The following is a 23,788-nucleotide window of genomic DNA, read 5'->3' as shown; positions in this document are numbered from 1 at the left end:
TCTGCAGGGAGAGCAGGTGCTTCACCTAGCGGTGCTTGTAGGACATAATCTTTCTTGGCAGCTATGAGGATGATCCTCAGGTTCCGGACCCAGTCCGTATAGTTGTTGCCATCGTCTTTCATCTTGGTTTTCTCTAGGAACGCGTTGAAGTTGAGGACAACGTTGGCCATTTGATCTACAATACATGTTGTAAAGATTTTAGACTAAGTTCATGATAATTAAGTTCATCTAAATCAAATTATTCAATGAACTCGCACTCAGATAGACATCCCTCCAGTCATCTAAGTATAACATGATCCGAGTTAACTAGGCCGTGTCCGATCATCACGTGAGACGGACTAGCCAACATCGGTGAACATCTTCATGTTGATCGTATCTCCTATACGACTCATGCTCGACCTTTTGGTCTTCTGTGTTCCGAGGCCATGTCTGTACATGCTAGGCTCGTCAAGTCAACGCATGTGTAAATCTGTCTTACACCCGTTGTATGTGAACGTTGGAATCTATCACACCCGATCATCACGTGGTGCTTCGAAACAACGAACTGTCCCAACGGTGCACAGTTAGGGGGAACACTTTCTTGAAATTATTATGAGGGATCATCTTATTTACTACCGTCGTTCTAAGTAAACAAGATGCAAAAACATGATAAACATCACATGCAATCAAATAATAATAGTGACATGATATGGCCAATATCACATAGCTCCTTTGATCTCCATCTTGGGGCTCCATGATCATCTTGTCACCGGCATGACACCATGATCTCCATCATCATGATCTCCATCATCGTGTCTCCATGAAGTTGCTCGCCAACTATTACTTCTACTACTATGGCTAACACGTTTAGCAATAAAGTAAAGTAATTTACATGGCGTTTCTCAATGACACGCAGGTCATACAAAAAATAAAGACAACTCCTATGGCTCCTGTCGGTTGTCATACTCATCGACATGCAAGTCGTGATTCCTATTACAATAGCATGAACATCTCATACATCACATATATATCATTCATCATTCATCACAACTTTGGCCATATCACATCACAAAACACTTGCTGCAAAAACAAGTTAGACGTCCTCTAATTGTTGTTGCAAGTTTTACGTGGCTGCAATAGGGTTCTAGCAAGAATGTTTTCTTACCTACGTGAAAGCCACAACGTGATTTGTCAACTTCTATTTACCCTTCATAAGGACCCTTTTCATCGAATCCGCTCCAACTAAAGTGGGAGAGACAGACACCCGCCAGCCACCTTATGCAAGTAGTGCATGTCAGTCGGTGGAACCGGTCTCACGTAAACGTACGTGTAAGGTTGGTCCGGGCCGCTTCATCCCACAATACTGCTGAAGCAAAATAAGACTAGTAGCGGCAAAAAAGTTGACAACATCTACGCCCACAACAAATTGTGTTCTACTCGTGCAAAGAGAACTACGCATAGACCTAGCTCATGATGCCACTGTTGGTGAACGTTGCGGAAAACAAAAATTTTCCTACGGTTTCACCAAGATCCATCTATGAGTTCATCTAGCAACGAGTGATCAGATTGCATCTACATACCATTGTAGATCACGCGCGGAAGCGTTCAAAGAACGGGGATGAGGAAGTCGTACTCGATGTGATCCAAATCACCGGAGATCCTAGCGCCGAACGGATGGCACCTCCGCGTTCAACACACGTACGGTCAGCGTGACGTCTCCTCCTTCTTGATCCAGCAAGGGGGAAGGAGAGGTTGATGAAGATCCAGCAGCATGACGACGTGGTGGTGGATGCAGGAGTCACCGCAGCAGGGCTTTGCCGTTCCACTGCGAGAGGGAGAGGTGTAGCAGGGGAGAGGGAGGCGCCAAGAGTCAAGGGTGCCGCTGTCCCTCCCCCCCCCCTTTATATAGGCTCCCCTAGGGGGGCCCCGGCCCTAGGAGATGGGATATCCTAGGAGGGCGGCGGCCAAGGGGTGGAGTGCCCCCCAAGCCAGGTGGGGCGCCCCCCACCCTAGGGTTCCCAACCCTAGGCGCATGGGGTGGGCCAAGGGGGGTGCACCAGCCCACTATGGGCTGGTTCCCCTCCCCACTTTAGCCCATGGGGCCCTCCGGGATGGGTGGCCCCACCCGGTGGACCCCCGGGACCCTTCCGGTGGTCCCGGTACAATACCGGTGACCCCCGAAACTTTCTTGATGGCCGAAACTGCACTTCCTATATATAATTATTCACCTCCGGACCATTCCGGAACTCCTAGTGACGTCCGGGATCTCATCCGGGACTCCGAACAACTTTCAGGTTACTGCATATTCATATCTCTACAACCCTAGCGTCACCGAACCTTAAGTGTGTAGACCCTACGGGTTCGGGAGACATGTAGACATGATCGAGATGGCTCTCCGGTCAATAGCCAACAGCAGGATCTGGATACCCATGTTGGCTCCCACATGCTCCTCGATGATCTCATCGGATGAACCACGATGTCGAGGATTCAAGCAACCCCGTATACAATTCCCTTTGTCAATCAGTACGTTACTTGCCCGAGATTCGATCGTCGGTATCCCAATACCTCGTTCAATCTCGTTACCGGCAAGTCACTTTACTCGTACCGTAATGCATGATCCCGTGACCAGACACTTGGTCACTTTGAGCTCATTATGATGATGCATTATCGAGTGGGCCCAGAGATACCTCTCCGTCATACGGAGTGACAAATCCCAGTCTTGATCCGTGTCAACCCAACAGACACTTTTGGAGATACCCGTAGTATACCTTTATAGTCACCCAGTTACGTTGTGACGTTTGGTACACCCAAAGCACTCCTACAGTATCCGGGAGTTACACGATCTCATGGTCTAAGGAAAAGATACTTGACATTGGAAAAACTCTAGCAAACGAATTATACGATCTTGTGCTATGTTTAGGATTGGGTCTTGTCCATCACATCATTCTCCTAATGATGTGATCTCGTTATCAATGACATACAATGTCCATAGTCAAGAAACCATGACTATCTGTTGATCGACGAGCTAGTCAACTAGAGGCTTACTAGGGACATGTTGGTGTCTATGTATTCACACATGTATTACGATTTCCGGATAACACAATTATAGCATGAATAAAAGACAATTATCATGAACAAGGAAATATAATAATAATCCTTTTATTATTGCCTCTAGGGCATATTTCCAACAAAAAGAGCCTTGATGACCCATAAGTATAGGGGATCAATCGTAGTCCTTTCAATAAGTAAGAGTGTCGGACCCAACGAGGAGCAGAAGGAAATGACAAGTGGTTTTTAGCAAGGTAATGTCTGCAAGCACTGAAATTATAAGTAACGAGTAGTTTGATAGCAAGATAATTTGTAACGAGCAAGTAACCATAATAGTAACAAAAGTGCAGCAAGGTAGCCCAATCCTTTTGAGGCAAAGGACAGGCCAAAACGGTCTCTTATGGTAAGAAAAACGTTCTTGAGGGTACACGGGAATTTCATCTAGTCACTTTCATCATGTTGGTTTGATTTGTGTTCGCTACTTTGATAATTCGGTATGTGGGTGGATCGGTCCTAGGTGTTGTTCTTACTTGAACAAAACTCCTACTTATGATTAACCCCCTCGCAAGCATCCACAACTACGAGAAAAGTATTAAGAATAAATTCTAACCATAACATTAAACTTTTGGATCTAATCGGTCCCTTACAGAATAGCGCATAAACTAGGGTTTAAGCTTCTGTCACTCTCGCAATCCATCATCTAATAACTACTCCACAATTCATTCCCTTAGGCCCAAATATGGTGAAATGTCATGTAGTCGATGTTCACATGACACCACTAAAGGAATCACAACATACGTACCATCAAATATCGAACACATATAAAATTCACATGATTACTTGCAACAAGATTTCTCTCGTGACCTCAAGAACAAAAGTAACTACTCACAAATGATAATCATGCTCAAGATCAGAGGGATATTAAATAGCATATTGGATCCGAACGTATAATCTTCCACCAAATAAACCATATAGTAATCAACTACGAGATGTAATCAACACTATTAGTCACCCACAAGTACCAATCTATAGTTCCGGTACAAAGATTGAACACAAGAGATGAACTAGGGTTTGAGAGGAGATGGTGTTGTTGAAGATGTTGATGGAGATTGCCCTCTCCAAGATGGGAGAGTTGTTGGTTATGATGATGACGATGATTTCCCCCTCCGGGAGGGAAATTCCTCCGGCGGAATCGCTCCACCGAAGGACAAAAGTGCTCCTGTCCAAGTTCCGCCTCGAGACGGCGGTGCTTTGTCCCGAAAGTCCTCTCCTTATTTTTTTCTAGATCAAAATGACTTATATACTAGAAGATGGGCACCGGAGGTGGGCTGGGCTAAGCACAACCCACCAGGGCGCGCCTGGGGGCCATGGCGCACCCTGGTGTCTTGTGCTCACCAGATGGCCCCCCTCCGGTAGTTATTTGCTCCATTATTTTTATATATTCCATAAAAATTCCTCATGAAGTTTCAACTCATTTAGAGTTGTACAGAATAGGTAGTCTGACGTATCTTTTTCAGTTCCAGATTTTCAGCTGCCAGAATTCTCCCTTTTTGTGTGAACCTTGCATATTATGAGAGAAAAGACATTAGAATTACTCCAAAATGCATTATTATGCATAACAACATTATAAATAACAGTAGGTAAACATGATGCAAAATGGACGTATCAACCTTCTCTCACCCTAAACATATTTGGTACTAATCCTGCTGCTAGGGTTTATGGTTTAGGGTTCTGCCTACACGATGAGGTGTTCTGCTGGAGCGTTTTGCCTACACGATGAGGGTTCCCGCTGCAGCATTTTGCATTTTTTTTTGTCTGCGACTAGTGAAGATCCGTATTTACCAATGCAAATTACAGTCTACAGCCTAAAGATTTTTAGTCAAAATGTAGGTTCTTGTTCGCTCTTGGAGCTGTTTATGACCTCGGGAAGCAAAATAATTTGCATTTTTTGTGTTTCGTTTGTGTTTTTTTAAGACCACAACATTGTTTTTAAGTTTTTCTATGATGTTTTATTAACTCATAATGAAGCATTAAGAGAATACAAAACACAATAAACATAAATTCGGCCTCTGTGTGGCTCGGAGCCAACATCAATGAACAAAGGATCACACCGATATATAACAAAGCCATGAAATACCAACACTATGCCTAACACTGATCCTCGCTAGCAGTTGCAGTCACCAAAACGGACGCAAACACATATGCCCATCCACACTGCCGCACAATTCACCGCATAGTTGGGCACCCTTACCCAGACTTCTCTTCCTCATCCACACCTCCGCGATGCATCCCGCCCGCAGTGTCCGCCGCCACCACCGCATGTCGGGCTTCTCAAGATTTTAGCATACTAATTTCTACACCGTATCAAGTTGCATCAAGGAGGCACCATAAGTTGGTCCTTTAATTCCAAGTCCAAATTAAATTCTGCCAAAAAAGTAAAATTGGCCAGGTGTCCAAACGATGGTAACTGCACTCCGACCCACGATCTCCCGTCACCAGCGGACGGTGCGGCCCCGTCGTTGTCCGCAATGAATAAAGGGCGATGTAAGGTCGAATCATCGTGCAACCGTGGAGTGAATAGCATAAACCTACCACTATTTGGGTTAGAGTTTAAAAAAATCTACAAAAAGTTTGTTTGCCGCTGATACCTACCGGTTCTGTGGTTTGCTTTTTAAAAGAATCTAAATGACCGAGTAGTTAACATTTGATCGGCTCTATAACAGTTGGGGCACACATGTAAGAGAGTCATTTGTTTGACCCTTTTTGGAACAGCTCCATGACTGATATGTGGGCTCTACATGTAAATTAACGGTCAAACAACCGGTTTGTTTAGGAGCAGGCCCGACTGTCATAAATCAATCAATTTTAAATTACATTATCATTTGAGTTTTTTGAAATAGCAAACAACATAATTGGTAGGTATCAACGACAAAACAAAAATATGGTAATTTTTTGAAATGTTAACCCAAAAAATGATAGTTTTGTGCTATTCACTCTGCAAAAGGCGCTGCCGCGTGCTCCGTCGAGGCTCAGAATTTCCACATCCAGTCGAAGCACCTGTCGCCCCCAGCCTAACACCCTCACTTGACTCTCACGCGCTGCGATCGCGCCAACTTAGTCGGCGCTCCTCCTCCCCTTGCTCATCCACACCGCCGCGATGCCTTCCCTGCTCCTCCTTCTCCTCGCCGTCCTGCTCCTCTTCGCCGCGGCCAACGGGTACCCACCCACCTGTGGCAACGCCACCTGCGGCGGCCTGACCATCGCCTACCCGTTCTGGCTGAACTCCTCCTCGGCCTCCAACTGCGGCTACCGCGGCCTCGGCCTTGCCTGCGAGGGCAACACCACGCTGATCCTCCCCGCCCAGTCCCACCACCGGTACAGAGTCTCGGGCATCGACTACGACACGCACTCCGTCTTCCTCGTCGACGACGTCGAGGCCGAAGCCCTCAACACGGCCAGCTGCCCGCACCTCCACTTCAACTTCACCATCGACGCCGGCTCGGCGCTGCAGCTCACGCAGTCGGACTCCAACATCACCTTCTTCTACAACTGCAAGAGGAACGCCTCATGGCCCTCTGCCGTGGAACTGACCGGCTGTCCCGACTACAACGGGAGTTCGTACGCGTTCGCGGGCGATGGCTACACGGACGAAGCGAGCGAGTACGGGTGCGAGGCGGCGGTGGTGGCGCCGGTGCTGGACGCTCATAAGAAGGCCATGATGGAGGCGCCTCCTGCGGCAAGATACGTCGAGGTGCTCAAGGGCGGGTTCGAGCTGAACTACAGCCCGCACTCGGAGCAGTGCGGCGCATGCGAGCGCTCCGGCGGGTGGTGCGGCTACCGGCGGAACCAGACGCACGGCGGGGTGGGGTTCGCCTGCTACTGCGATGGCGGGCCCACAGCGGATCAGTGCGGTAGCGGTACGTATGACTTTTCTATCGCTCACTTGTCATTACTTTTGTTTGAACGAGTCCCTGTTGTGGCCTGCGGGCGCGTGGACTTGCGCCACACATCTTGTGGCACTTATTACGGAGACGTACCAGTCTTCCTGCTTATGGAGGGTACACGGCCACATTCGTCAGAACCAAACGCGTGCAGGATCTCAGAGCTAAAACAGTCAGGTTTGTGTACGTGTAGCTTTGTTCAGCGCCCTTTCTGTGCAGCGCCTTGCCTTTTACTACTGTACTTGCAACTGATCCCTCACACGAAACCCACGGAGTTATGCTCAACGCACCAACCACACCAGTCGCGCGGACCCGGTCTCGAGCCAACCAGAGAAGAAACTGGACATGTCTCTCCTCTACCGCCACATCATCGTCCTGCTCGTCGTCCTCTTCGCTGCAGCTTCCCGTGGCGATCAAGTCGGTGGCGCATACGGCCGCCCGACGTGCCAGCTCGGGCCTTCCACCTGCGGCCATGTCAGCGTCCGGTACCCGTTCCATCTTTACAACGGAACAGATGAGACAGTGCGGGAGTACGGCGAGCCGCAGTCGTCGCACTGCGGCTACCCCCGGCCTGGCCATCATCTGCGACGACGACACGCCCATCCTCCGCCTCGGCAGGGACGACTACACGGTCTTGAATATTAACTACACCAGCCTCACCGTCTCCCTCACCGACGCCGATGTCGGCGGCGACGGCACCTGCCCCATGGTCGATCACAACGTCACCGTCCCGAAGCAGTTCCATCTGCCCACCTCCACCATCGCTTACCTCTTCTTCTTCGTCAACTGCACCTTCCTGCCGGTAGCCGATTTCGCTACATTACGCAAGCCGCCGAGCATCAAGCCAGTCACATGCGGGAGCTCTGGGCAAGAGCCTGCCATGTCCTTCGTGCTGCCGGAGCGTGAGGTCCCTCCCAAAGATTGGTGGCAGGCGTGCAGTCAGTCTACAGAGCCCCGGTGCTCAAGGACGCCCTCCCCGCCGACGCAAAGGACCCCGGATGGAGGGAAGACGGGTACGCGAAGGCTCTCCGCGGCGGGTTCCAGGTGAGCACGGACCGAAGCTCCGGTTCGTGCAGCCAGTGCGAGCAATCCAGCGGCAAGTGCGGCTACAACCGCACCGGTGAGTTCTCGAGCTGCTTCTGCGCCAATGGCGTCCTGGTGGGCAACGACGGCTGCAGTGAGATATCTGACACCACCGCGCCACTCTCCCGTAAGAGCATCTCTAATAGACAGACGGTTCAAATGTAAAAATATCTAACTTTTGAATCATCTGGGACAAAAAACGCTGCTTCAACAGACGGTCTATATGAAAAAAATAAAACGCGGGCTCTTCGTAATGTAAAATGCAACACCTCGCGATGCAAATATGCATCACGCGATGTATCTGGTCCAAAACTAGCCGCCGCCCGCGAACGCCCAACCGCCACTTCATTTCCGTTCCCGCCCGCCCGCGCCCGTCCGCCCGCCCGCGACCCACCCAGCCGCCGCCGCCCCTCGCCGTCCGACGCCGTCATGGCCGATGCCGACGACCCCGCCGCCTTCTCCGCCGCCGCCGCAGCCGGTGGGCTGACCCACGTGGCCGCCGCCGCTGCAATCACGCCCGCATCCGCGGCCATGCCGCCGCCCCCCACCGGCCGGCCTGGATTGGTGGCGCCCCGGCCGGTGGCCACCGCGCAGTCGGCGAAGCCGGCGAAGGGACGAGGAGGCAGCTTCAAACGACCGGTCAACCGCAGCCGCAACCCGGCCGACAGTTCTACGCGGCCGTTGAAGCTCTCGAAGGCGGTCGCGGCGGCTCGGGGTGACGAGTCGCAGACGGTGCGGCCGGCGGCCTCCTCCAGCAGCCACACATCCATTCCTCCACCTCCTCCGCCGCCACCGCCGGCCGTGGATTTTAATTTCTAGGGCGAAAAACTTTGATTGAGACGATGCTCTTTTGATAGACAAATTTGATACTATGATGGTGATGCACTTTTGATTGAAACTATGATGATGATGCACTTATTTTCAAATTTTAGTTGCTATTTGAATGCAAAACCGTGGCTGAACAGTGGCTGGTAGCAGCCGCGCGGCCGTTTTCATCGTCATTTTGGACCATTATTGGAGTTGCAAATTTGGACCATTATTTTAGACCATCTATTGGAGTTGAGCTTTTTTTAAAGCTCCAAAACGCATTTTTTGATGGTTCAAATTTTACTTTTCCGGTTTTAAACCGCCAAATTTTGGACCATCTATTGGAGATGCTTTAAGCCGTTCTGATCGAACTGCCCCAACTCTTCTGTGGCTCTGTGAGTACCGTGGAATCCTCACTTGCCTTGCCCGTCAAAAAAAAATCCGGACACACTCTGGCTACCTTCGCTTGGCAATTTTGAACTAAAACAGCGTCACCTATTTCGAGTATTACTTTGCATGTCATAACTGAATCCATAGGCTCAAAGCTGGCTTTTTTTATCGAATCATGCAGAGAGCTGCATGCAATAATTAGATAGAAAGAAAAGTCCCTGTGGTGGGCGTGTGAACGTGAATATGTGATGACCGATGATTCATACTAGTATGTCTTTGCACTTTGCACCACACATCTTTTGGCATTGACCGGCATTTGCCGAGATGCAATGCACCAGTCTTCGTGCCGATTCATCGCATCCCATCATTATCACATAATGTAGCGTGATCCCCCACATCGGCCAAGTGCAACTCCACGCCAGGTCTATATACGGCCACATTCCTCAATATCAAACGCGCGTGCATAATCAGAGTTGAAGCAGCAGCCAGATTAGTCTGTCTCCTGACTCTCGTTTCACCAATGGCTCACCTACCACACCAGCTTCTCCTCCTCTTCCTCGCCGTTCATGTCTTCGTCGCTTCCCATGGCTCCCCTTTACCGCCATCTAGCACCTACAATGATTCCATGTGCTTGGAATCGTTCAAGTGTGGTGGCGTTGACATCAAATATCCATTCTACCTGTCAAACACAACCCAAGCAACCCCCGATTACACATCTTACTTCTCTTGCGGCTACACCGATTTGAAGATCTTCTGCCAAGGCGAGGGGCAAACCGCGATCGCGGTCCTTCCACTCGATCAATACAACTACACCGTTCGGAACATCTTCTACGACAATTCGACCATCATTCTCGGGGACACTGAAGCCCTTAGCGGCGTCAAGTGCCCCACAGTCAGCCACAACGTGTCATTCGGCCACGAGTGGCTGGAATACACCGACTCCTTGCACGAGTTCACCTTCTTCTTCGACTGCTACTCCACGGCAAGCGATCACCTGCCTCCTGATTTTCCGACAGAAGATTTTCAGATCAACTGCAAAGGGTTCAATCCACCTGCAGGCATTGGAGATGGTGTTTCCTTCGTGTTCACCTCTGAGGATGACAACGTTTCTCGAGAGTACGAATTGGCCGAGCACTGCAGCCGGATGGTCATCATGTCGGTAAATAAAGATGTTCTATTGAGCAGTGGTCAGCTCATGCCGCCGAGTGATTACGGTGCCGTGCTCAAGCAAGGATTCGAGTTGAAATGGCATATGAGCACACCGCAGCCATGCGACCTGTGCGAGCTATCTGGCGGACGGTGCTCCTACAGTGAGGAGTGAAAGATAATAAGCGTTCCTACTCCCTCGAGGGGAGCCGCGGTTCTGTTTATATTGATTGATGCGGCCGAAGCCAAGCTTGAAGTACAAGGAATATTACAAGGAGTTTGAGTAGGAGAAGGAAAGGAGTTTGAGATGCTACGGAAACATATTCTCTAACACCCTCCCTTAATCTTAACTACCCTAGATTAAGATTACTCTTGAACTCCTCAAATGGTCTTGATGGCAATGCCTTTGTAAAACCGTCTGCTACTTGATCCTTGGAGGGAATAAACCGTATCTCGAGTTTCTTGGCTGCAACCCTTTCTCGCACAAAGTGAAAATCAATTTCGATGTGCTTTGTCCTTGCATGAAACACAGGATTTGCGGACAAATATGTTGCTCCCAAGTTATCACACCATAAACATGAGATACGATTCTTCTTGATTCCCAATTCCTCAAGAAGTGATTCAACCCAAATGATTTCTGCAGTTGCATTTGCCAAGGACTTATATTCAGCTTCTGTGCTTGACCGTGACACGGTGGCTTGCTTTCTGGCACTCCAAGAAATAAGGTTAGACCCAAAAAATACTGCAAAGCCTCTAGTTGATCTTCTGTCATCACTGCATCCTGCCCAGTCAGCATCAGAGAATGCACTCACAAGAGAGGAATTAGACTGTTTGAAATGAAGTCCTATTCCCATAGTATGCTTTACATATCTTACAATTCTCTTGACAGCTGACCAATGTGCAGAAGTAGGTGCATGCAGATATTGACAAACCTTGTTGACAGCAAATGAGATATCTGGACGTGTGAGAGTTAAATATTGTAATGCTCCCACAGTACTCCTATACCTTGTACTTTCCTCCTCCTGAAGTGGCACACCTTCATATGCTGAAAGTTTTTCTGAGGAAGACAAAGGTGTAGGAACTGGCTTGCAATTCTTCATCCCCATGCGAGACAGAAGCTCAGTGATATATTTCTCCTGATTTAACATAATTCCATATTGAGTTTTCTTGACCTCAATACCTAGGAAGAAATGCAAATCACCTAGGTCTTTCAAGGCAAACTCTGAGCTCAAATCATGCAGAAGTGCATTAGTAGCATTTTGTGAAGAACTTGCAACGATGATATCATCAACATATATAAGCACAAAAATGACTACTCCAGCCTTGTTATAAATAAACAATGATGTATCAGCTTTGGAGGCAATGAAACCAAGATATTTCAACTGTAAGCTCAATCTGGAGTACCATGCTCTGGGTGCTTGTTTTAAACCATAGAGTGCCTTGTCAAGCTTGCAAACATAATGTGGTGACTTCTTGTCCTCATAACCAGGTGGTTGTCTCATAAACACTTCCTCTTCTAGAATGCCATGCAAAAACGCATTCTGTACATCTAGCTGTCGTAGACTCCAACCCTTGGATACAGCAATGGCTAGCACAAGTCTGATAGTTGCAGCTTTAACAACAGGACTGAAAGTGTCCTCATAATCAATACCATAACGTTGTTTAAAACCCTTTGCAACGAGACGTGCTTTGTACCTGTCAATGGAGCCATCTGCCTTCTTTTTAATTCTGTAAACCCATTTGCAATCGATGATATTTTTACCTTTCTGATTTGGTACAAGATGCCATGTCTTGTTCCTCATAAGTGCAGAATATTCCTCATCCATTGCCTTCTTCCACTTAGGATCATCAAGTGCACTATTCAATGTTGTTGGTTCTCCTGAAATACACAACATTCCATATGGTATAGTCCCATCTTTTCTTATTTTAGGATTTCGTATACCTTTCTGTAATCGAGTCATAACTCGTGAAGAAACTGCTGGCTGGACCACAGGAGCACTCGCCGCAGAAGATCCCGAGGAAGCTGCATGTGATGACACAGGCGAATCTGGCGCCACCTGCGCAGAGGATCCTGTAGCCGTTGGTGTGGCCGCTTGTGTGTCCACCACACGGGTGCCAGCCGCCCGAGCCGGCACAGCAGATCGACCGCCCGACCGCGGTTGCACGCGCGCACTGGGCGAGGGAGATTCGGCCCCATGGCTGGTCCCGCCTGCTGCTGAGGTGGCGGCGTGGGAGTGGCGCGCGCTGGGCGAGGCGGATTCGGCCCCGCAGCCGACCCCGCAGCTGGTCCCGCCTGCTGCTGAATCAGCGCTGCGGTTGGTGGGAGCGCGATCCGAGGCCGATTTGGCCGCGGGATCCGAGGTCTGCGCACGAACAGGAGTTGCGGGCGCCGCCGGATCAGCTTCGTCATCTGTGCCAGGTTCGTCTCCTTCCTCAGCATGAAATATAAGATGATCTTGAGCTTGATTTTCAAAATTTTGATCATTTTGAGCGCCGTTTTCACCAGGGACCTGTACAGGCAACAGAGAAGAACCAATACCAGCAGGAATATCATCACTTTGGTTAGTACAACTATCGCCCCCATGATCAAAAGACCGAAGATGTGGAGGAAGAAGAAGGATTTCCTTGCGGAGAAGTGCACCAGCATTGGGATGAAGGGAAGCAAAAGGGAACACTGACTCATCAAAAACTACATCTCTGGATATGTAGACCCTACCAGTAGGAACATCTAGACATTTAACTCCTTTGTGCATGGGACTATAGCCTAAGAAGACACACTTTTTGGAGCGAAAAGCGAGTTTGCGTGTGTTATAGGGTCTGAGGTTGGGCCAACATGCACAACCGAAAACACGAAGAGATGTGTAGTTGGGTGTGACACCAAGGAGTCGTGTAATAGGTGTTTCAAATTTGATGACTTTACTAGGAAGCAAATTGATAAGATATGTAGCGGTTAAGAATGCTTCATCCCAGAATTTGAGTGGCATGGATGCATTTGCTAGCAGTGCTAGCCCCATATCAACTATGTGACGGTGCTTTCTTTCAGCAGATCCGTTTTGTTGATGAGCATGAGGGCAAGAGACATGATGTGAAATACCAAGTTTTTGGAAGAAAGAGTTCAATTTTTCATACTCACCACCCCAGTCACTTTGCATAGCAATGATCTTGGAGTTCAGTTTGCGTTCAACAAGGTTTTGAAAATTGATGAAGACTTGGAATACATCAGACCGTTTCTTTAACAAGTAAATCCAAGTAAATTTACTATAGTCATCAATAAAGCTTACATAGTAAGAAAATCTCCCAACTGAAGTAGGGGCTGGTCCCCATACATCTGAAAATATAAGTTGTAGAGGAGCAGTAGACACACTAGTAGAGATGGGATAGGGTAATTGATGACTTTTTGCTTGTTGACACGGATCACAAACTGACTCAACACTATTCTCATAAGAGAGTTTATTTTTGCTAAGAACATATTTAACTATGACTGAAGATGGATGACCTAATCGACTATGCCACCTTGATGATGATGGCTTGGTGACAATATTTGCTTGTTTATTGGACCATGAAGATGATGATGATGATGATATGAGTGGATAGAGGCCTCCCACGCACCGTCCTCTAAGAATGATTCTCCTTGTGCTCAAATCCTTAACCAAGAAAAAGTGAGGATAGAATTCTATAAGAACATTATTATCAAGGGTGAATCGATGAACAGAAACAAGATTTTTGGAAGTTTGAGGAACATGCAAGACATCTTTAAGGTGCAAATTTTTCATGGGGTTTTGAACAATTGAACTACCAATGTGGGTGATATTCATACCAGAACCGCTTGCCGTGCGAATTTGGTCGCCTCCGTTGTACTTCTCCCGTACTGTCAGCTTGTCAAGTTCACCTGTGATGTGATTTGTTGCTGCACTGTCTGCGTACCAATTAGTGTCCACGCCATAGGAGACAGCATGCGCCTCCTTCTCTTCTTGATCATTCTCTTCATAGCGCCACCAGCAGACACGTGCACCTCCTGGATGATGTCTATAGCATATCTGGCACTCAGGATAGTCATGCTGCTGCTCGCGTACCTGCTGTTGCTGTTGCTGTCGAGGGCGTCCTCTGAATCCGCCGCCTCTATTTGCAGGAGAAGGCTGGCGGTCACCGCGGTCACCGCGGCCGCGCCCTCTTCCTCCTCGCCCACAGGATCTACCACGGGACTGGCCGCGGCCTCTGTAGACGGCGTTGGCAGATGAATGAAACCCGCCTGAAGACGAGTCTCCCAGCATCTCCATCCTCTGATCAAAGGCGGAGATCTGAGCGAAGAGGTCATCGGCGGTGATTGTGTTCTTGACAGCGCCGATCGCCGCCACCACGGAGTCGTAGTCGCGGTCGAGTCCTGCGAGTATGTAGTCCACCATCTCCGGATCAGAGACGGGACGACCAGCGGCAGCTAGTTCATCCCCAAGGCTTTTCATCTTCGCCATATACGCCGAGCTCGACATTGTGCCCTTCTTGGTATTGGTGATCGCGATCCTTAGATTGGTGATCCGGGACTGTGATTGCGAGGCGAAGAGATTGTTCACCGTCGTCCAGAGCTCATAGGTGGAGTCCTTCCCGACGACTTGCGCAAGGATTTCTGGAGACATGGAGTTGAGAAGATATGACAGGACCTGCTGGTCTTTGGCGATCCAGGGCCCGTACAGAGGGTTCGGCTCGAGGGCCGTCGTCTTGTCCGCCTTCGTGATCTCCACAGTCTTGGGTGGAGTGGCGTCAGAGTTGTCCAGGAGCCCGGTTACCTGCGCACCTCGCAGGGCTGGGAGCACCTGGGTCTTCCAGAGGATGAAGTTTCCTCTTGCTAGCTTCTCAGATGGCGGCGATCCGAGGTTGAGGCCGACGCCGGACGAAGAAGCCATGGAGACGATGATATGTGGTTCTAGGGTTTTGATTTGTGGCTAGATGTAGGAGAAGAGGTGGCTCTGATTACCATGAAAGATAATAAGCGTTCCTACTCCCTCGAGGGGAGCCGCGGTTCTGTTTATATTGATTGATGCGGCCGAAGCCAAGCTTGGAGTACAAGGAATATTACAAGGAGTTTGAATAGGAGAAGGAAAGGAGTTTGAGATGCTACGGAAACATATTCTCTAACAAGGAGAAGAAATTTCTTGGTTGCTTGTGCTCCGGTGGGAGGGTTGGCGTTCAGGGCTGCCACGCCAGCGGCACCACCACTGCGTATTCAAACTCTCCATCAAGTAAGTTATTCAGAACTGATCCTTAAATTTTTAATCCCATCCGAAAACAAACGGCCGATAGTATCACTCGCTTGCCAATTCCTTCCCATTTCGCCGGAAGGCAAACCCAAGTAAGGTGTGCGGTAGACAACCTGTTTTTTACTAGTGCTAAAAACGTTCTTATATTATGAGACGGAAAGAGTAGTTGACAAGCTGCGGCGCGTCAGTAACAGGAGGCTTAGCAGTCCCGCTCTTGAACCTTTCAAGCTGTGGTTCGGCTGGTCCGCCGATGGGCTGTTTTAATTTCCGTCCGGGGTTTTTCTGTTGTGGACCTGGGTTGGTTTACCCTTGGTGACTTCCATCGGGGACCTCCTTTTTCAGACAAAAAAACTGTAAAAACCAACAATTAACAGCTCATTTGCCATTTGGTCCAACCATGTGCCTGCATCCTGCTCTCGATTAGGATGTTTATATGTATGCACTTGGCAATTACTACAAAATACGTAGATAATTTTCATTGGGAACGGAAGGAAATGTCTGTCTCAGGAAACTGTTCTGTGGGTGTAGATCGGTCAAATTTATACGCGCACACTAGTCTCAACGGACCAAACTCGAGAGATAGAGATGACCTGCAAGATCCTGCCATCTATCACATCGCCCATCCTTCCCCGAAACTTCTACCCAGGACCAAATGCCCTCGGAACATGTAAACGAAGGCATGAGGGCGGACAGCGAATCACCTGTTTAAAGATCAAAGCAGAGAATGGAACACTACTGCTGACTTAGCTAGCTAGCCAAGCAGCCATGCCTCTCTTGCCAAGCCACCACCAGCAGCAGCAGCTGCTGCTGCTTCTCCTCTTGGTTGCCGTTGCCGCCTCTCATGGCGATTCATCCGATGACACCTACGATTCCTCCATGTGCCTGAACGAGCCTTCCACCTGCGGAGGCGTGAACATCAGATACCCGTTCTATCTCGCCGGGAAGACAAATGATCTGAAGGGCAACAACAACTCCTACTGCGGGTACCCTGGCCTGGGGATCCTCTGCGACGACGACAAGCCCATCCTGCAGCTCAGCGGCATCGCCAACTACACCGTCAAGAGCATCGACGGCGCAGCACCAGGTCATAGTGACCCAAGACGAGGAGACCGACTTTGCTTCGGTCTTCCGCGAATCAGCTCCACGCTAGTCCTAGCGGCACACCAACCAAGCAAAATTTCCACCAGACCCGGTCGCGCCCGCGATTTAAATACGGCGTCGCTCGCCGGAGCCTGTGGCGTGCAGGACCGAGCAGAAAACAGCCAGCCAGATTCATCTTCCTCCTCTCGCCAATGGCTCACCTACCACCACACTCGCTCGTCCTCCTCTTCCTCGCCGTCCATGTCTTCCTCGCCTCCCATGGCTCCCCTCTTCCGCCGTCTAGCACCTACGATGATTCCATTTGCTCGGAGTCGTTCAGGTGTGGCAGCGTTGACATCACATATCCATTCTATCTGTCAAACGCCACTGAAGCAACCCCTGATTACACACCCTACTCATGCGGCTACACCGATTTGAAGATCTTCTGCCAAGGCGAGGGGAAGACCGCGATCGCAACCCTTCAACTCGGCCGAGACAAGTTACACAACTACACCGTCCAGAACATCTTCTACGAAAATCACGCCATCATTCTGAGGGACACTGAAGCTTTATTAGCGGCGGCAAGTGTCCCACGGTCACCCACAACGTGACATTCGACAGGGAGTGGCTAAACTACACCGAGTCCTTGGAGGAGCTCACCTTCTTCTTCGGCTGCCACTCCACGGAGAGCGATCAGCCGGCTCCTGATCCTCCGCTAGACAAGTTCCAGATCGACTGCAAAGGGTTCAGTCCGCCTCCAGGCAGTGGAGACGGTTTTTCCTTCCGTCTTCAGCTCTGAGGAAGGCAACGTTTCTCGGGAGCACGGACTGGCTGAGTACTGTAGGCAGAAGGTCATCGTGCCGGTACTCCAGGAAGATGCTGTGAGAAGTGGTCTGCTCGTGTTGCCGAGGGAATATGGCGTCGTGCTTGGACAGGGCTTCGAGTTGGAATGGAAGCAAAGCAAGGATCGGCAATGCGAGCTGTGCGAGAAATCTTATGGACGCTGCGCCTACAGCGAGAAGAAGGAATTCCTTTCTTGCTTGTGCTCCGGCGGGATCTGCAAGAGCAATCCAAATCCTCCATCATCAGGTAAGTCCTTCACAACCGGTCCTTCAATTTCATTGCCGTTTGAAAACAAAACTGCCGATGGTAGCATGACTCGCTTGCCAATTGCCATTTCGCCGGAAGCCAGACCCAATTCCGTTGTGTGAACCCACGCATGTTCATCTAGAGTATACAAGAATGACGAGTAATTTGACATGCCGTTTTGGCGCTTTCTTATCTAGAGCAAGCAGTTGCTTGGCGATTTGCAACTCGTAACCTCCTGTCCTGCCTCTCTCCGGTGGATCCGGCTTGCTTGCTCCCTCTCTATGTTCCTATCCATGCTCTCACTTCATCCCACGGCTGTCTTTTTTCCTTTTTCCTTTCTAATCTAATCATCTTCCCCCCTAATTTTAAGGGGGTGGGGCCGGGCCTTATTTTGCTCTAATCAAATCAAGTCACGTATGCAGGAGCACGGATGGGAGCATGGGAAGGGAGCAGGCAAGTCTCGTCCCTCTCCGGTGTGTGTGCACGCGCGTTGCTGCTGCTTGCCCGTCGCAAACGCCAATATGATTTGATCGGAAATCCATTTCAGGAGCGCTTGCCCGAAAAACGAAACCGAGAGCGCGTATGTCGGTTTCGAAAACAGAATAGCGCGTGAGAAGCAATAATATTTGCTCGCCATTTCGTCAGTGGACAAGGACGGTTCCCGACCTTTTCCACGCCCCTTGTTCCCTACCATGTATCGAAACGCGCCAGCTCGTGACTGCGGGGTTCATTATCATCAGGCGGACCGCTGCCTCCTGTGGAGCTTTTCTTCTTTTTCTTCTCCGAGTTTCCCGGGTTAAAGCATCTCGAGCTGTTGGAGCCCCCCAGGACAATCGCCGGACCAAAAATAGCACGTCCTAAGAGGCAAAATATTTTCGCCGGATGAAATGCGAGTACGTTTTTCCAGTCGTTGGTGCCCCTAAGACAATCGTCGGGCAAAAAGTGATTAGGTGGGTCAGAAAAAAGGAGGAGTGGGGGAATAGGATTGGTTGTTACTTCCGTCGGCGCCCTCAAGAGAGGCCAGTGCGTTGTGTTTGGTCTGGGTTTGCCGGCGCTAATTTGAGGTCTTGGGAGGGAGGGGGGGGCTTCGGGGGGCCGTTTTTTGTCCTTTTACATCACCTGTGCAAAGAAAGTGGTCTGGAGGGGCGGCTAGAGATGCTCTTATGTTAGACAAACACGTAGTACCTTCATGAGCAGTAGGTCTTCGGAAGAGTTTTGACGTGGTCCTTATTCTTTCTTGGGTTTGGCTACGGCACATCTAAATACATCTAGATATGGTACGTCTAGATGTGCTGTTCTTTTTGTAGCTGGGAGGGATCCAGCTTGGATCACCACCAACACCAGGTGCACTGGTTTTACAGACTATTAAGAGAACTTAGCGATTCCCAAATTTTAAAAACCTGCTTGTGGAAGACAAAAGTGTACATCGGCGACTAGCTAGAAGCCTTTCTTCGACGCGGCTGGGCCAATAAACTGAATAAAGTATACCACACCAGTCTCCACGGAACAACGACGGGAGGTAGCAGTACAGCAGACGACTTGCGTGGCACACTCGCGTTATGTGTGCGCGAGACCGGACTGGTCAAAGGTTTGAGCAAGAGGGGCCTTCCAAGCCAGCCAGCCGCCGGAGAAACTCGCAAGGCCTCCGCCACTTATAAACGCGGAGGAGGAGCAGCGGCAAGAAACAAACGGCCCGGTGCAGACAGCCACCAAACCAGAGGGGAAGAAAAAAGAGGCCCTCGTTCGCCTAACTCCATTAGCCCATAGCCATGCCTCTCTTGATATGCCACCGGCTGCTGCTGCTTCTCCTCCTCTGGGTCGCCGCCTCCCATGGCGATTCATCCGATGATGGGGCTTACGACCCCTCCATGTGCCTGAATCAAACTTACACATGCGGGGACGTGAGGATCAGCTACCCGTTCTATCTCGTCGGGAAGACAAAAGATCTCAGGGGCAACGACAACTCCTACTGCGGCTACCCTGGCCTGGGGATCCTCTGCGACGACAACAAGCCCATCCTGCAGCTCAACGGCACCGCCAACTACACGGTCAAGGGCATCGACGGCGCGCTCGCAACCGTCTCTCTAGCCGACCCGAACGTCGACGACGACCTCAACCCCTGCCCGAGACCAAGAATCGGCCGCAACGTCACTTTTCAAGAGGGATCGCCGCTGTACTTTCCTGACAGCACGGTCGATTACCTTATCTTCTTCATCGGCTGCAACTTCAACTTTACCTTCTACAAACCGAGTAGCATCTACCCGATCAGCTGCCAAAGCTTTGAAGATGGTCCTGGTCCTGGGCTATCGTTCGTGCTTCCGGATGATGCAGTGCCCGCCGGCAACTGGGTGCAAGCGTGCAACCAAGTCATACAATTGCCTGTGCACAAATACGGCGAGATCAACTTTACTGACCATGGATGGACAAACGGGAGTGGATATGCCAATCTTCTTCGTCAGGAATTCCAGCTGGGATGGAACGAGAGCGGGAGGCCCACTGCATGTACCCAGTGCGAGGGAGCCAATTCCAAGGGACGGTGCGGTCACAGTCGGACCGGGGATTTCATAGGCTGCTTGTGCCCTGACGGCCTAGTACACTCCGATAATACTTGCAGTAAATCCCGTAAGTTCTCTGAATCTGAAGCTTTTCCTTTGCAGAAGTTGCCGTCTAGGTGTATTTGGCATTCTCTCTCGGGCCAACTTGTTTCGTCAGGTGTAAGAGAGCCTGCAATTAATTTTGAAGTAATCCTCCAAAATAACTGGTCCAGAGTCGATTAAATCCATATACATAGATTTGACCGTGCAAAACCCACAAGGTTAATATGTATCAACCGTCTAACTAAATGCACCCACGCAGTCCATTTACCCCCTACGAGAGCTCGCCTGAATTGGATATTAAATGGACTTGACTCTAACACCATGCTCACATAGTCTTCCTTGCGCTGAAGATCATATAAATATATAGTAGGAAAATTTATTTTGTGATGTATCTAATGGAACTAATTTGATGTTGTAGATGTTGCTGTATTTTTCAATAGACTTGATCAAACTTAAAGATGTTTGAGTTAAGATAAACCTAGAACTTTAAGTATTTTGAAATGGAGGAAATATATTTCACTGATCAAACTGATTATAAATAGTACACATGTGGTCACCGATGGGCCTCCTCAACCTCTCTCCAATGGACCTGGCGCCAGCCTCGGCTACAGAGGCACCAATGGTGGCGTTTAGAGCCTCCTCCTCGGCATCAGCCTCGGGAAGGGTGTGTTTTGGGAGCTCCCAAAAATATTTTGGGATTTAGACATCTGTTTGGGATGGGTTAGATGGGCTTAACTCCCGAAAATTGCAGTCTTTTTTGGGGAGTTCACGAAATTATTGGGGATGGATTAGAGTTGCTCTAATTGTCTTTGGGCATGACTTATCGATATGAATGATGCGTCTAGGTCTGCATTGCATTGTGAACTTAGTCCTGGTCGTTTTTGGATGATTAGTACTGAGAACAAAATCAAAAGTGCATCATCGCCATTTTCTCATGTGCAAAAATAATTACTGCCTCCGATCCAAATTAATTGACGCAGCCTCTGTACAACCTTTATACAATATTGAATAAAGGCTGAGTCAATTAATGTGGATCGTAGGGACCGAGGGAGTAAATCATTTTCGTCACTTGGCAATATTCACTTACACATTGACATGAGTATCTGCACTGAAATACAGAGGACATGTGGTATGTGGACAATTAACAGTTACACCATTTTGATCTCAAACAAATCCATCACCATTGATCCTAAAATTGCTAAGAGACTTCAATAGGTCCAGATTTTATGGCTAGGAAGTAAGATCAACTTCAAGTGATGATTTTTCTTTCTTTAAGAAACTAAAGAAATGACTGTTACATGGAAATGTTAAAACTATCTCTGTCAAAGTTTGTACATAGAAATGATGATCACTTTTATTCTTGGGAAATGAGGACTAGTTGTTCCTGCAATAAAATTACTAATGTTACCTTCCTTTTAAGTTTGTATGATAAACTAATTGCTGTATCAGTTGTGAAGTGTAAAGTTTATATTTTGTGAATAAATGCATCTTCCATCTACTCATAGGCACTCATGTTCAAATTTTGCAGGTCGTCAATACTCGAAGAAAACAACGAGAATATGTAAGAAATATCTCTCAACCACATGATAAATTGTTTTGCATATTGCATCTGTAACAAACTCTGCTTCATATGTACTCCCTCCGTTCCAAAATAGATGACCCAACTTGGTACTACTATAGTACGAAGTTGGGTCATATATTTTGGAACGGAGGGAGTATGTACTTAGCAACCGTGTCCGGTTTATCTGAAAAGTGGCACTAGTTCATGACATGCAGGCTAATTCAGAGTTTATGATGCAAATATAATATAGCTAGCCTTTTAGAATATACAATACAGTAGGTTTGTCAACAATGGCCTTCAATAACTCGAGGTTCTCTGTACTGCATGACACTAGATATTGTGTTCTTCTATAGTTGCACTGATTTCATGCCTCTACTGTGATGCAGTAAACAAAATGCAAATAAACCAGTTGTTAACTGGAAGATCGTGTAAGTGGGTTCCCCTTTTGATGCCTTTCTCCCTCCAAATTTTCTGCGCAGATATAATAGCAGTCAGCTCGAGCATACCTATGCTATGTCTACTCTTCTTTGCGTTCTGGTTGGGCTACAAGAAGTACGGATGCAAAAGAAAATCAAAGGAAACAGCCAGGATTGAGTCCTACCTACAAAAGAATGGAACGGTCCATCCGAAAAGATACGCTTACGCACAAGTGAAAAGAATGACGAGATCTTTTGCTGAAAAGCTAGGTCAAGGTGGGTTTGGTGCTGTTTACAGAGGCGACCTCTCTGATGGTCGTCAGATAGCAGTCAAGATGCTAAAGGACTTCAAGACTGATGGCGAGGATTTCATCAATGAGTTAGCTAGCATTAGTAGAACTTCTCATGTCAACGTTGTTACTCTCTTAGGATTTTGCTTGGAAGGAACCAAAAGGGCACTAATTTATGACTATATGCCTAATGGTTCACTTGAAAGGTATGCTTTTAAAGATGGCTCCGAAGGTGGAAATACTTTAGGTTGGGAGAAATTATTTGAAATAGCAGTGGGAATTGCTCGAGGACTTGAATATCTGCACAGAGGATGCAATACTCGCATTGTGCATTTTGATATCAAACCCCACAACATTCTATTGGACCAAAACTTCTGTCCAAAGATCTCCGATTTCGGACTGGCCAAGCTGTGCCTCAATAAAGAAAGTGTCATCTCCATTGGTGGTGCAAGAGGAACAATAGGCTATATTGCCCCGGAGGTTTATTCCAAGCAATTTGGAGCAGTAAGTAGCAAGTCTGATGTGTACAGCTATGGAATGATGGTTCTTGAGATGGTTGGGGCAAGGGACAAGAATATCAGTCCAAACACTGAATCTAGCAGCCAATATTTCCCACAATGGATTTATGAACACTTGGATGAATACTGTATCAGTGCTTCTGAGATTAATGGAGAGATCACCGAGGTTGTGAGGAAGATGATAGTGGTTGGGCTGTGGTGCATTCAGTTAAGTTCTACAGATCGTCCAACAATGACTAGAGTCGTCGAGATGCTTGAGGGGAGCACAACCGGCCTCGAACTGCCACCAAAAGTGCTCTTGAGTTGACAGGGTTTATATTGCTCTTGCACACTTGCTCCAGTGTTGCATAAATCTGTAAACGGTTTGAATACTTCATATGTCCGCTGCGATTGGGACAAACAGAGCGGCTTCCATATGTCCGCTGGTCTCCTGATTACTCCATGCACAGGAGATAACACGACAATCCTGTCATTTGCAGCATCCCGGTTCTTTATCCCAGAAAATAACAACACCATTCCTTCCACGTATGCTTGTTGGATATATGTCGTATATATAAGCACACCGCACACGCCACAAAAGACATTCGCCAT

General features: G+C 48.5%; 1 protein-coding gene across 2 annotated transcripts; it reads left to right on the top strand.

Moving 5' to 3' along the window:
* The first annotated feature begins 6,135 nt into the window (after positions 1–6,135).
* On the top strand, positions 6,136–23,721 carry LOC119268762 (LEAF RUST 10 DISEASE-RESISTANCE LOCUS RECEPTOR-LIKE PROTEIN KINASE-like 2.1). 2 transcript variants are annotated; one of them, XM_037550467.1, is made up of 3 exons: positions 6,136–6,944; positions 21,941–21,973; positions 22,453–23,721. In XM_037550467.1, the coding sequence occupies exons 1-3, from the start codon at positions 6,185–6,187 to the stop codon at positions 23,502–23,504; spliced, it is 1,845 nt and encodes a 614-aa protein (XP_037406364.1). In that variant the 5' UTR covers positions 6,136–6,184; the 3' UTR covers positions 23,505–23,721. The 2 variants fall into 2 exon arrangements, with proteins under 2 accessions (XP_037406364.1, XP_037406363.1); XM_037550466.1 differs by lacking the exon at positions 6,136–6,944 and adding an exon at positions 18,925–20,437.
* Positions 23,722–23,788: the final 67 nt, after the last annotated feature.

The sequence above is a fragment of the Triticum dicoccoides genome, chromosome 3A (assembly GCF_002162155.2).
Source record: "Triticum dicoccoides isolate Atlit2015 ecotype Zavitan chromosome 3A, WEW_v2.0, whole genome shotgun sequence".
Lineage (NCBI taxonomy): Eukaryota > Viridiplantae > Streptophyta > Magnoliopsida > Poales > Poaceae > Triticum > Triticum dicoccoides.
Note: the sequence above shows the minus strand (reverse complement) of the source record. Positions and strands in the feature narration are given on the sequence as shown.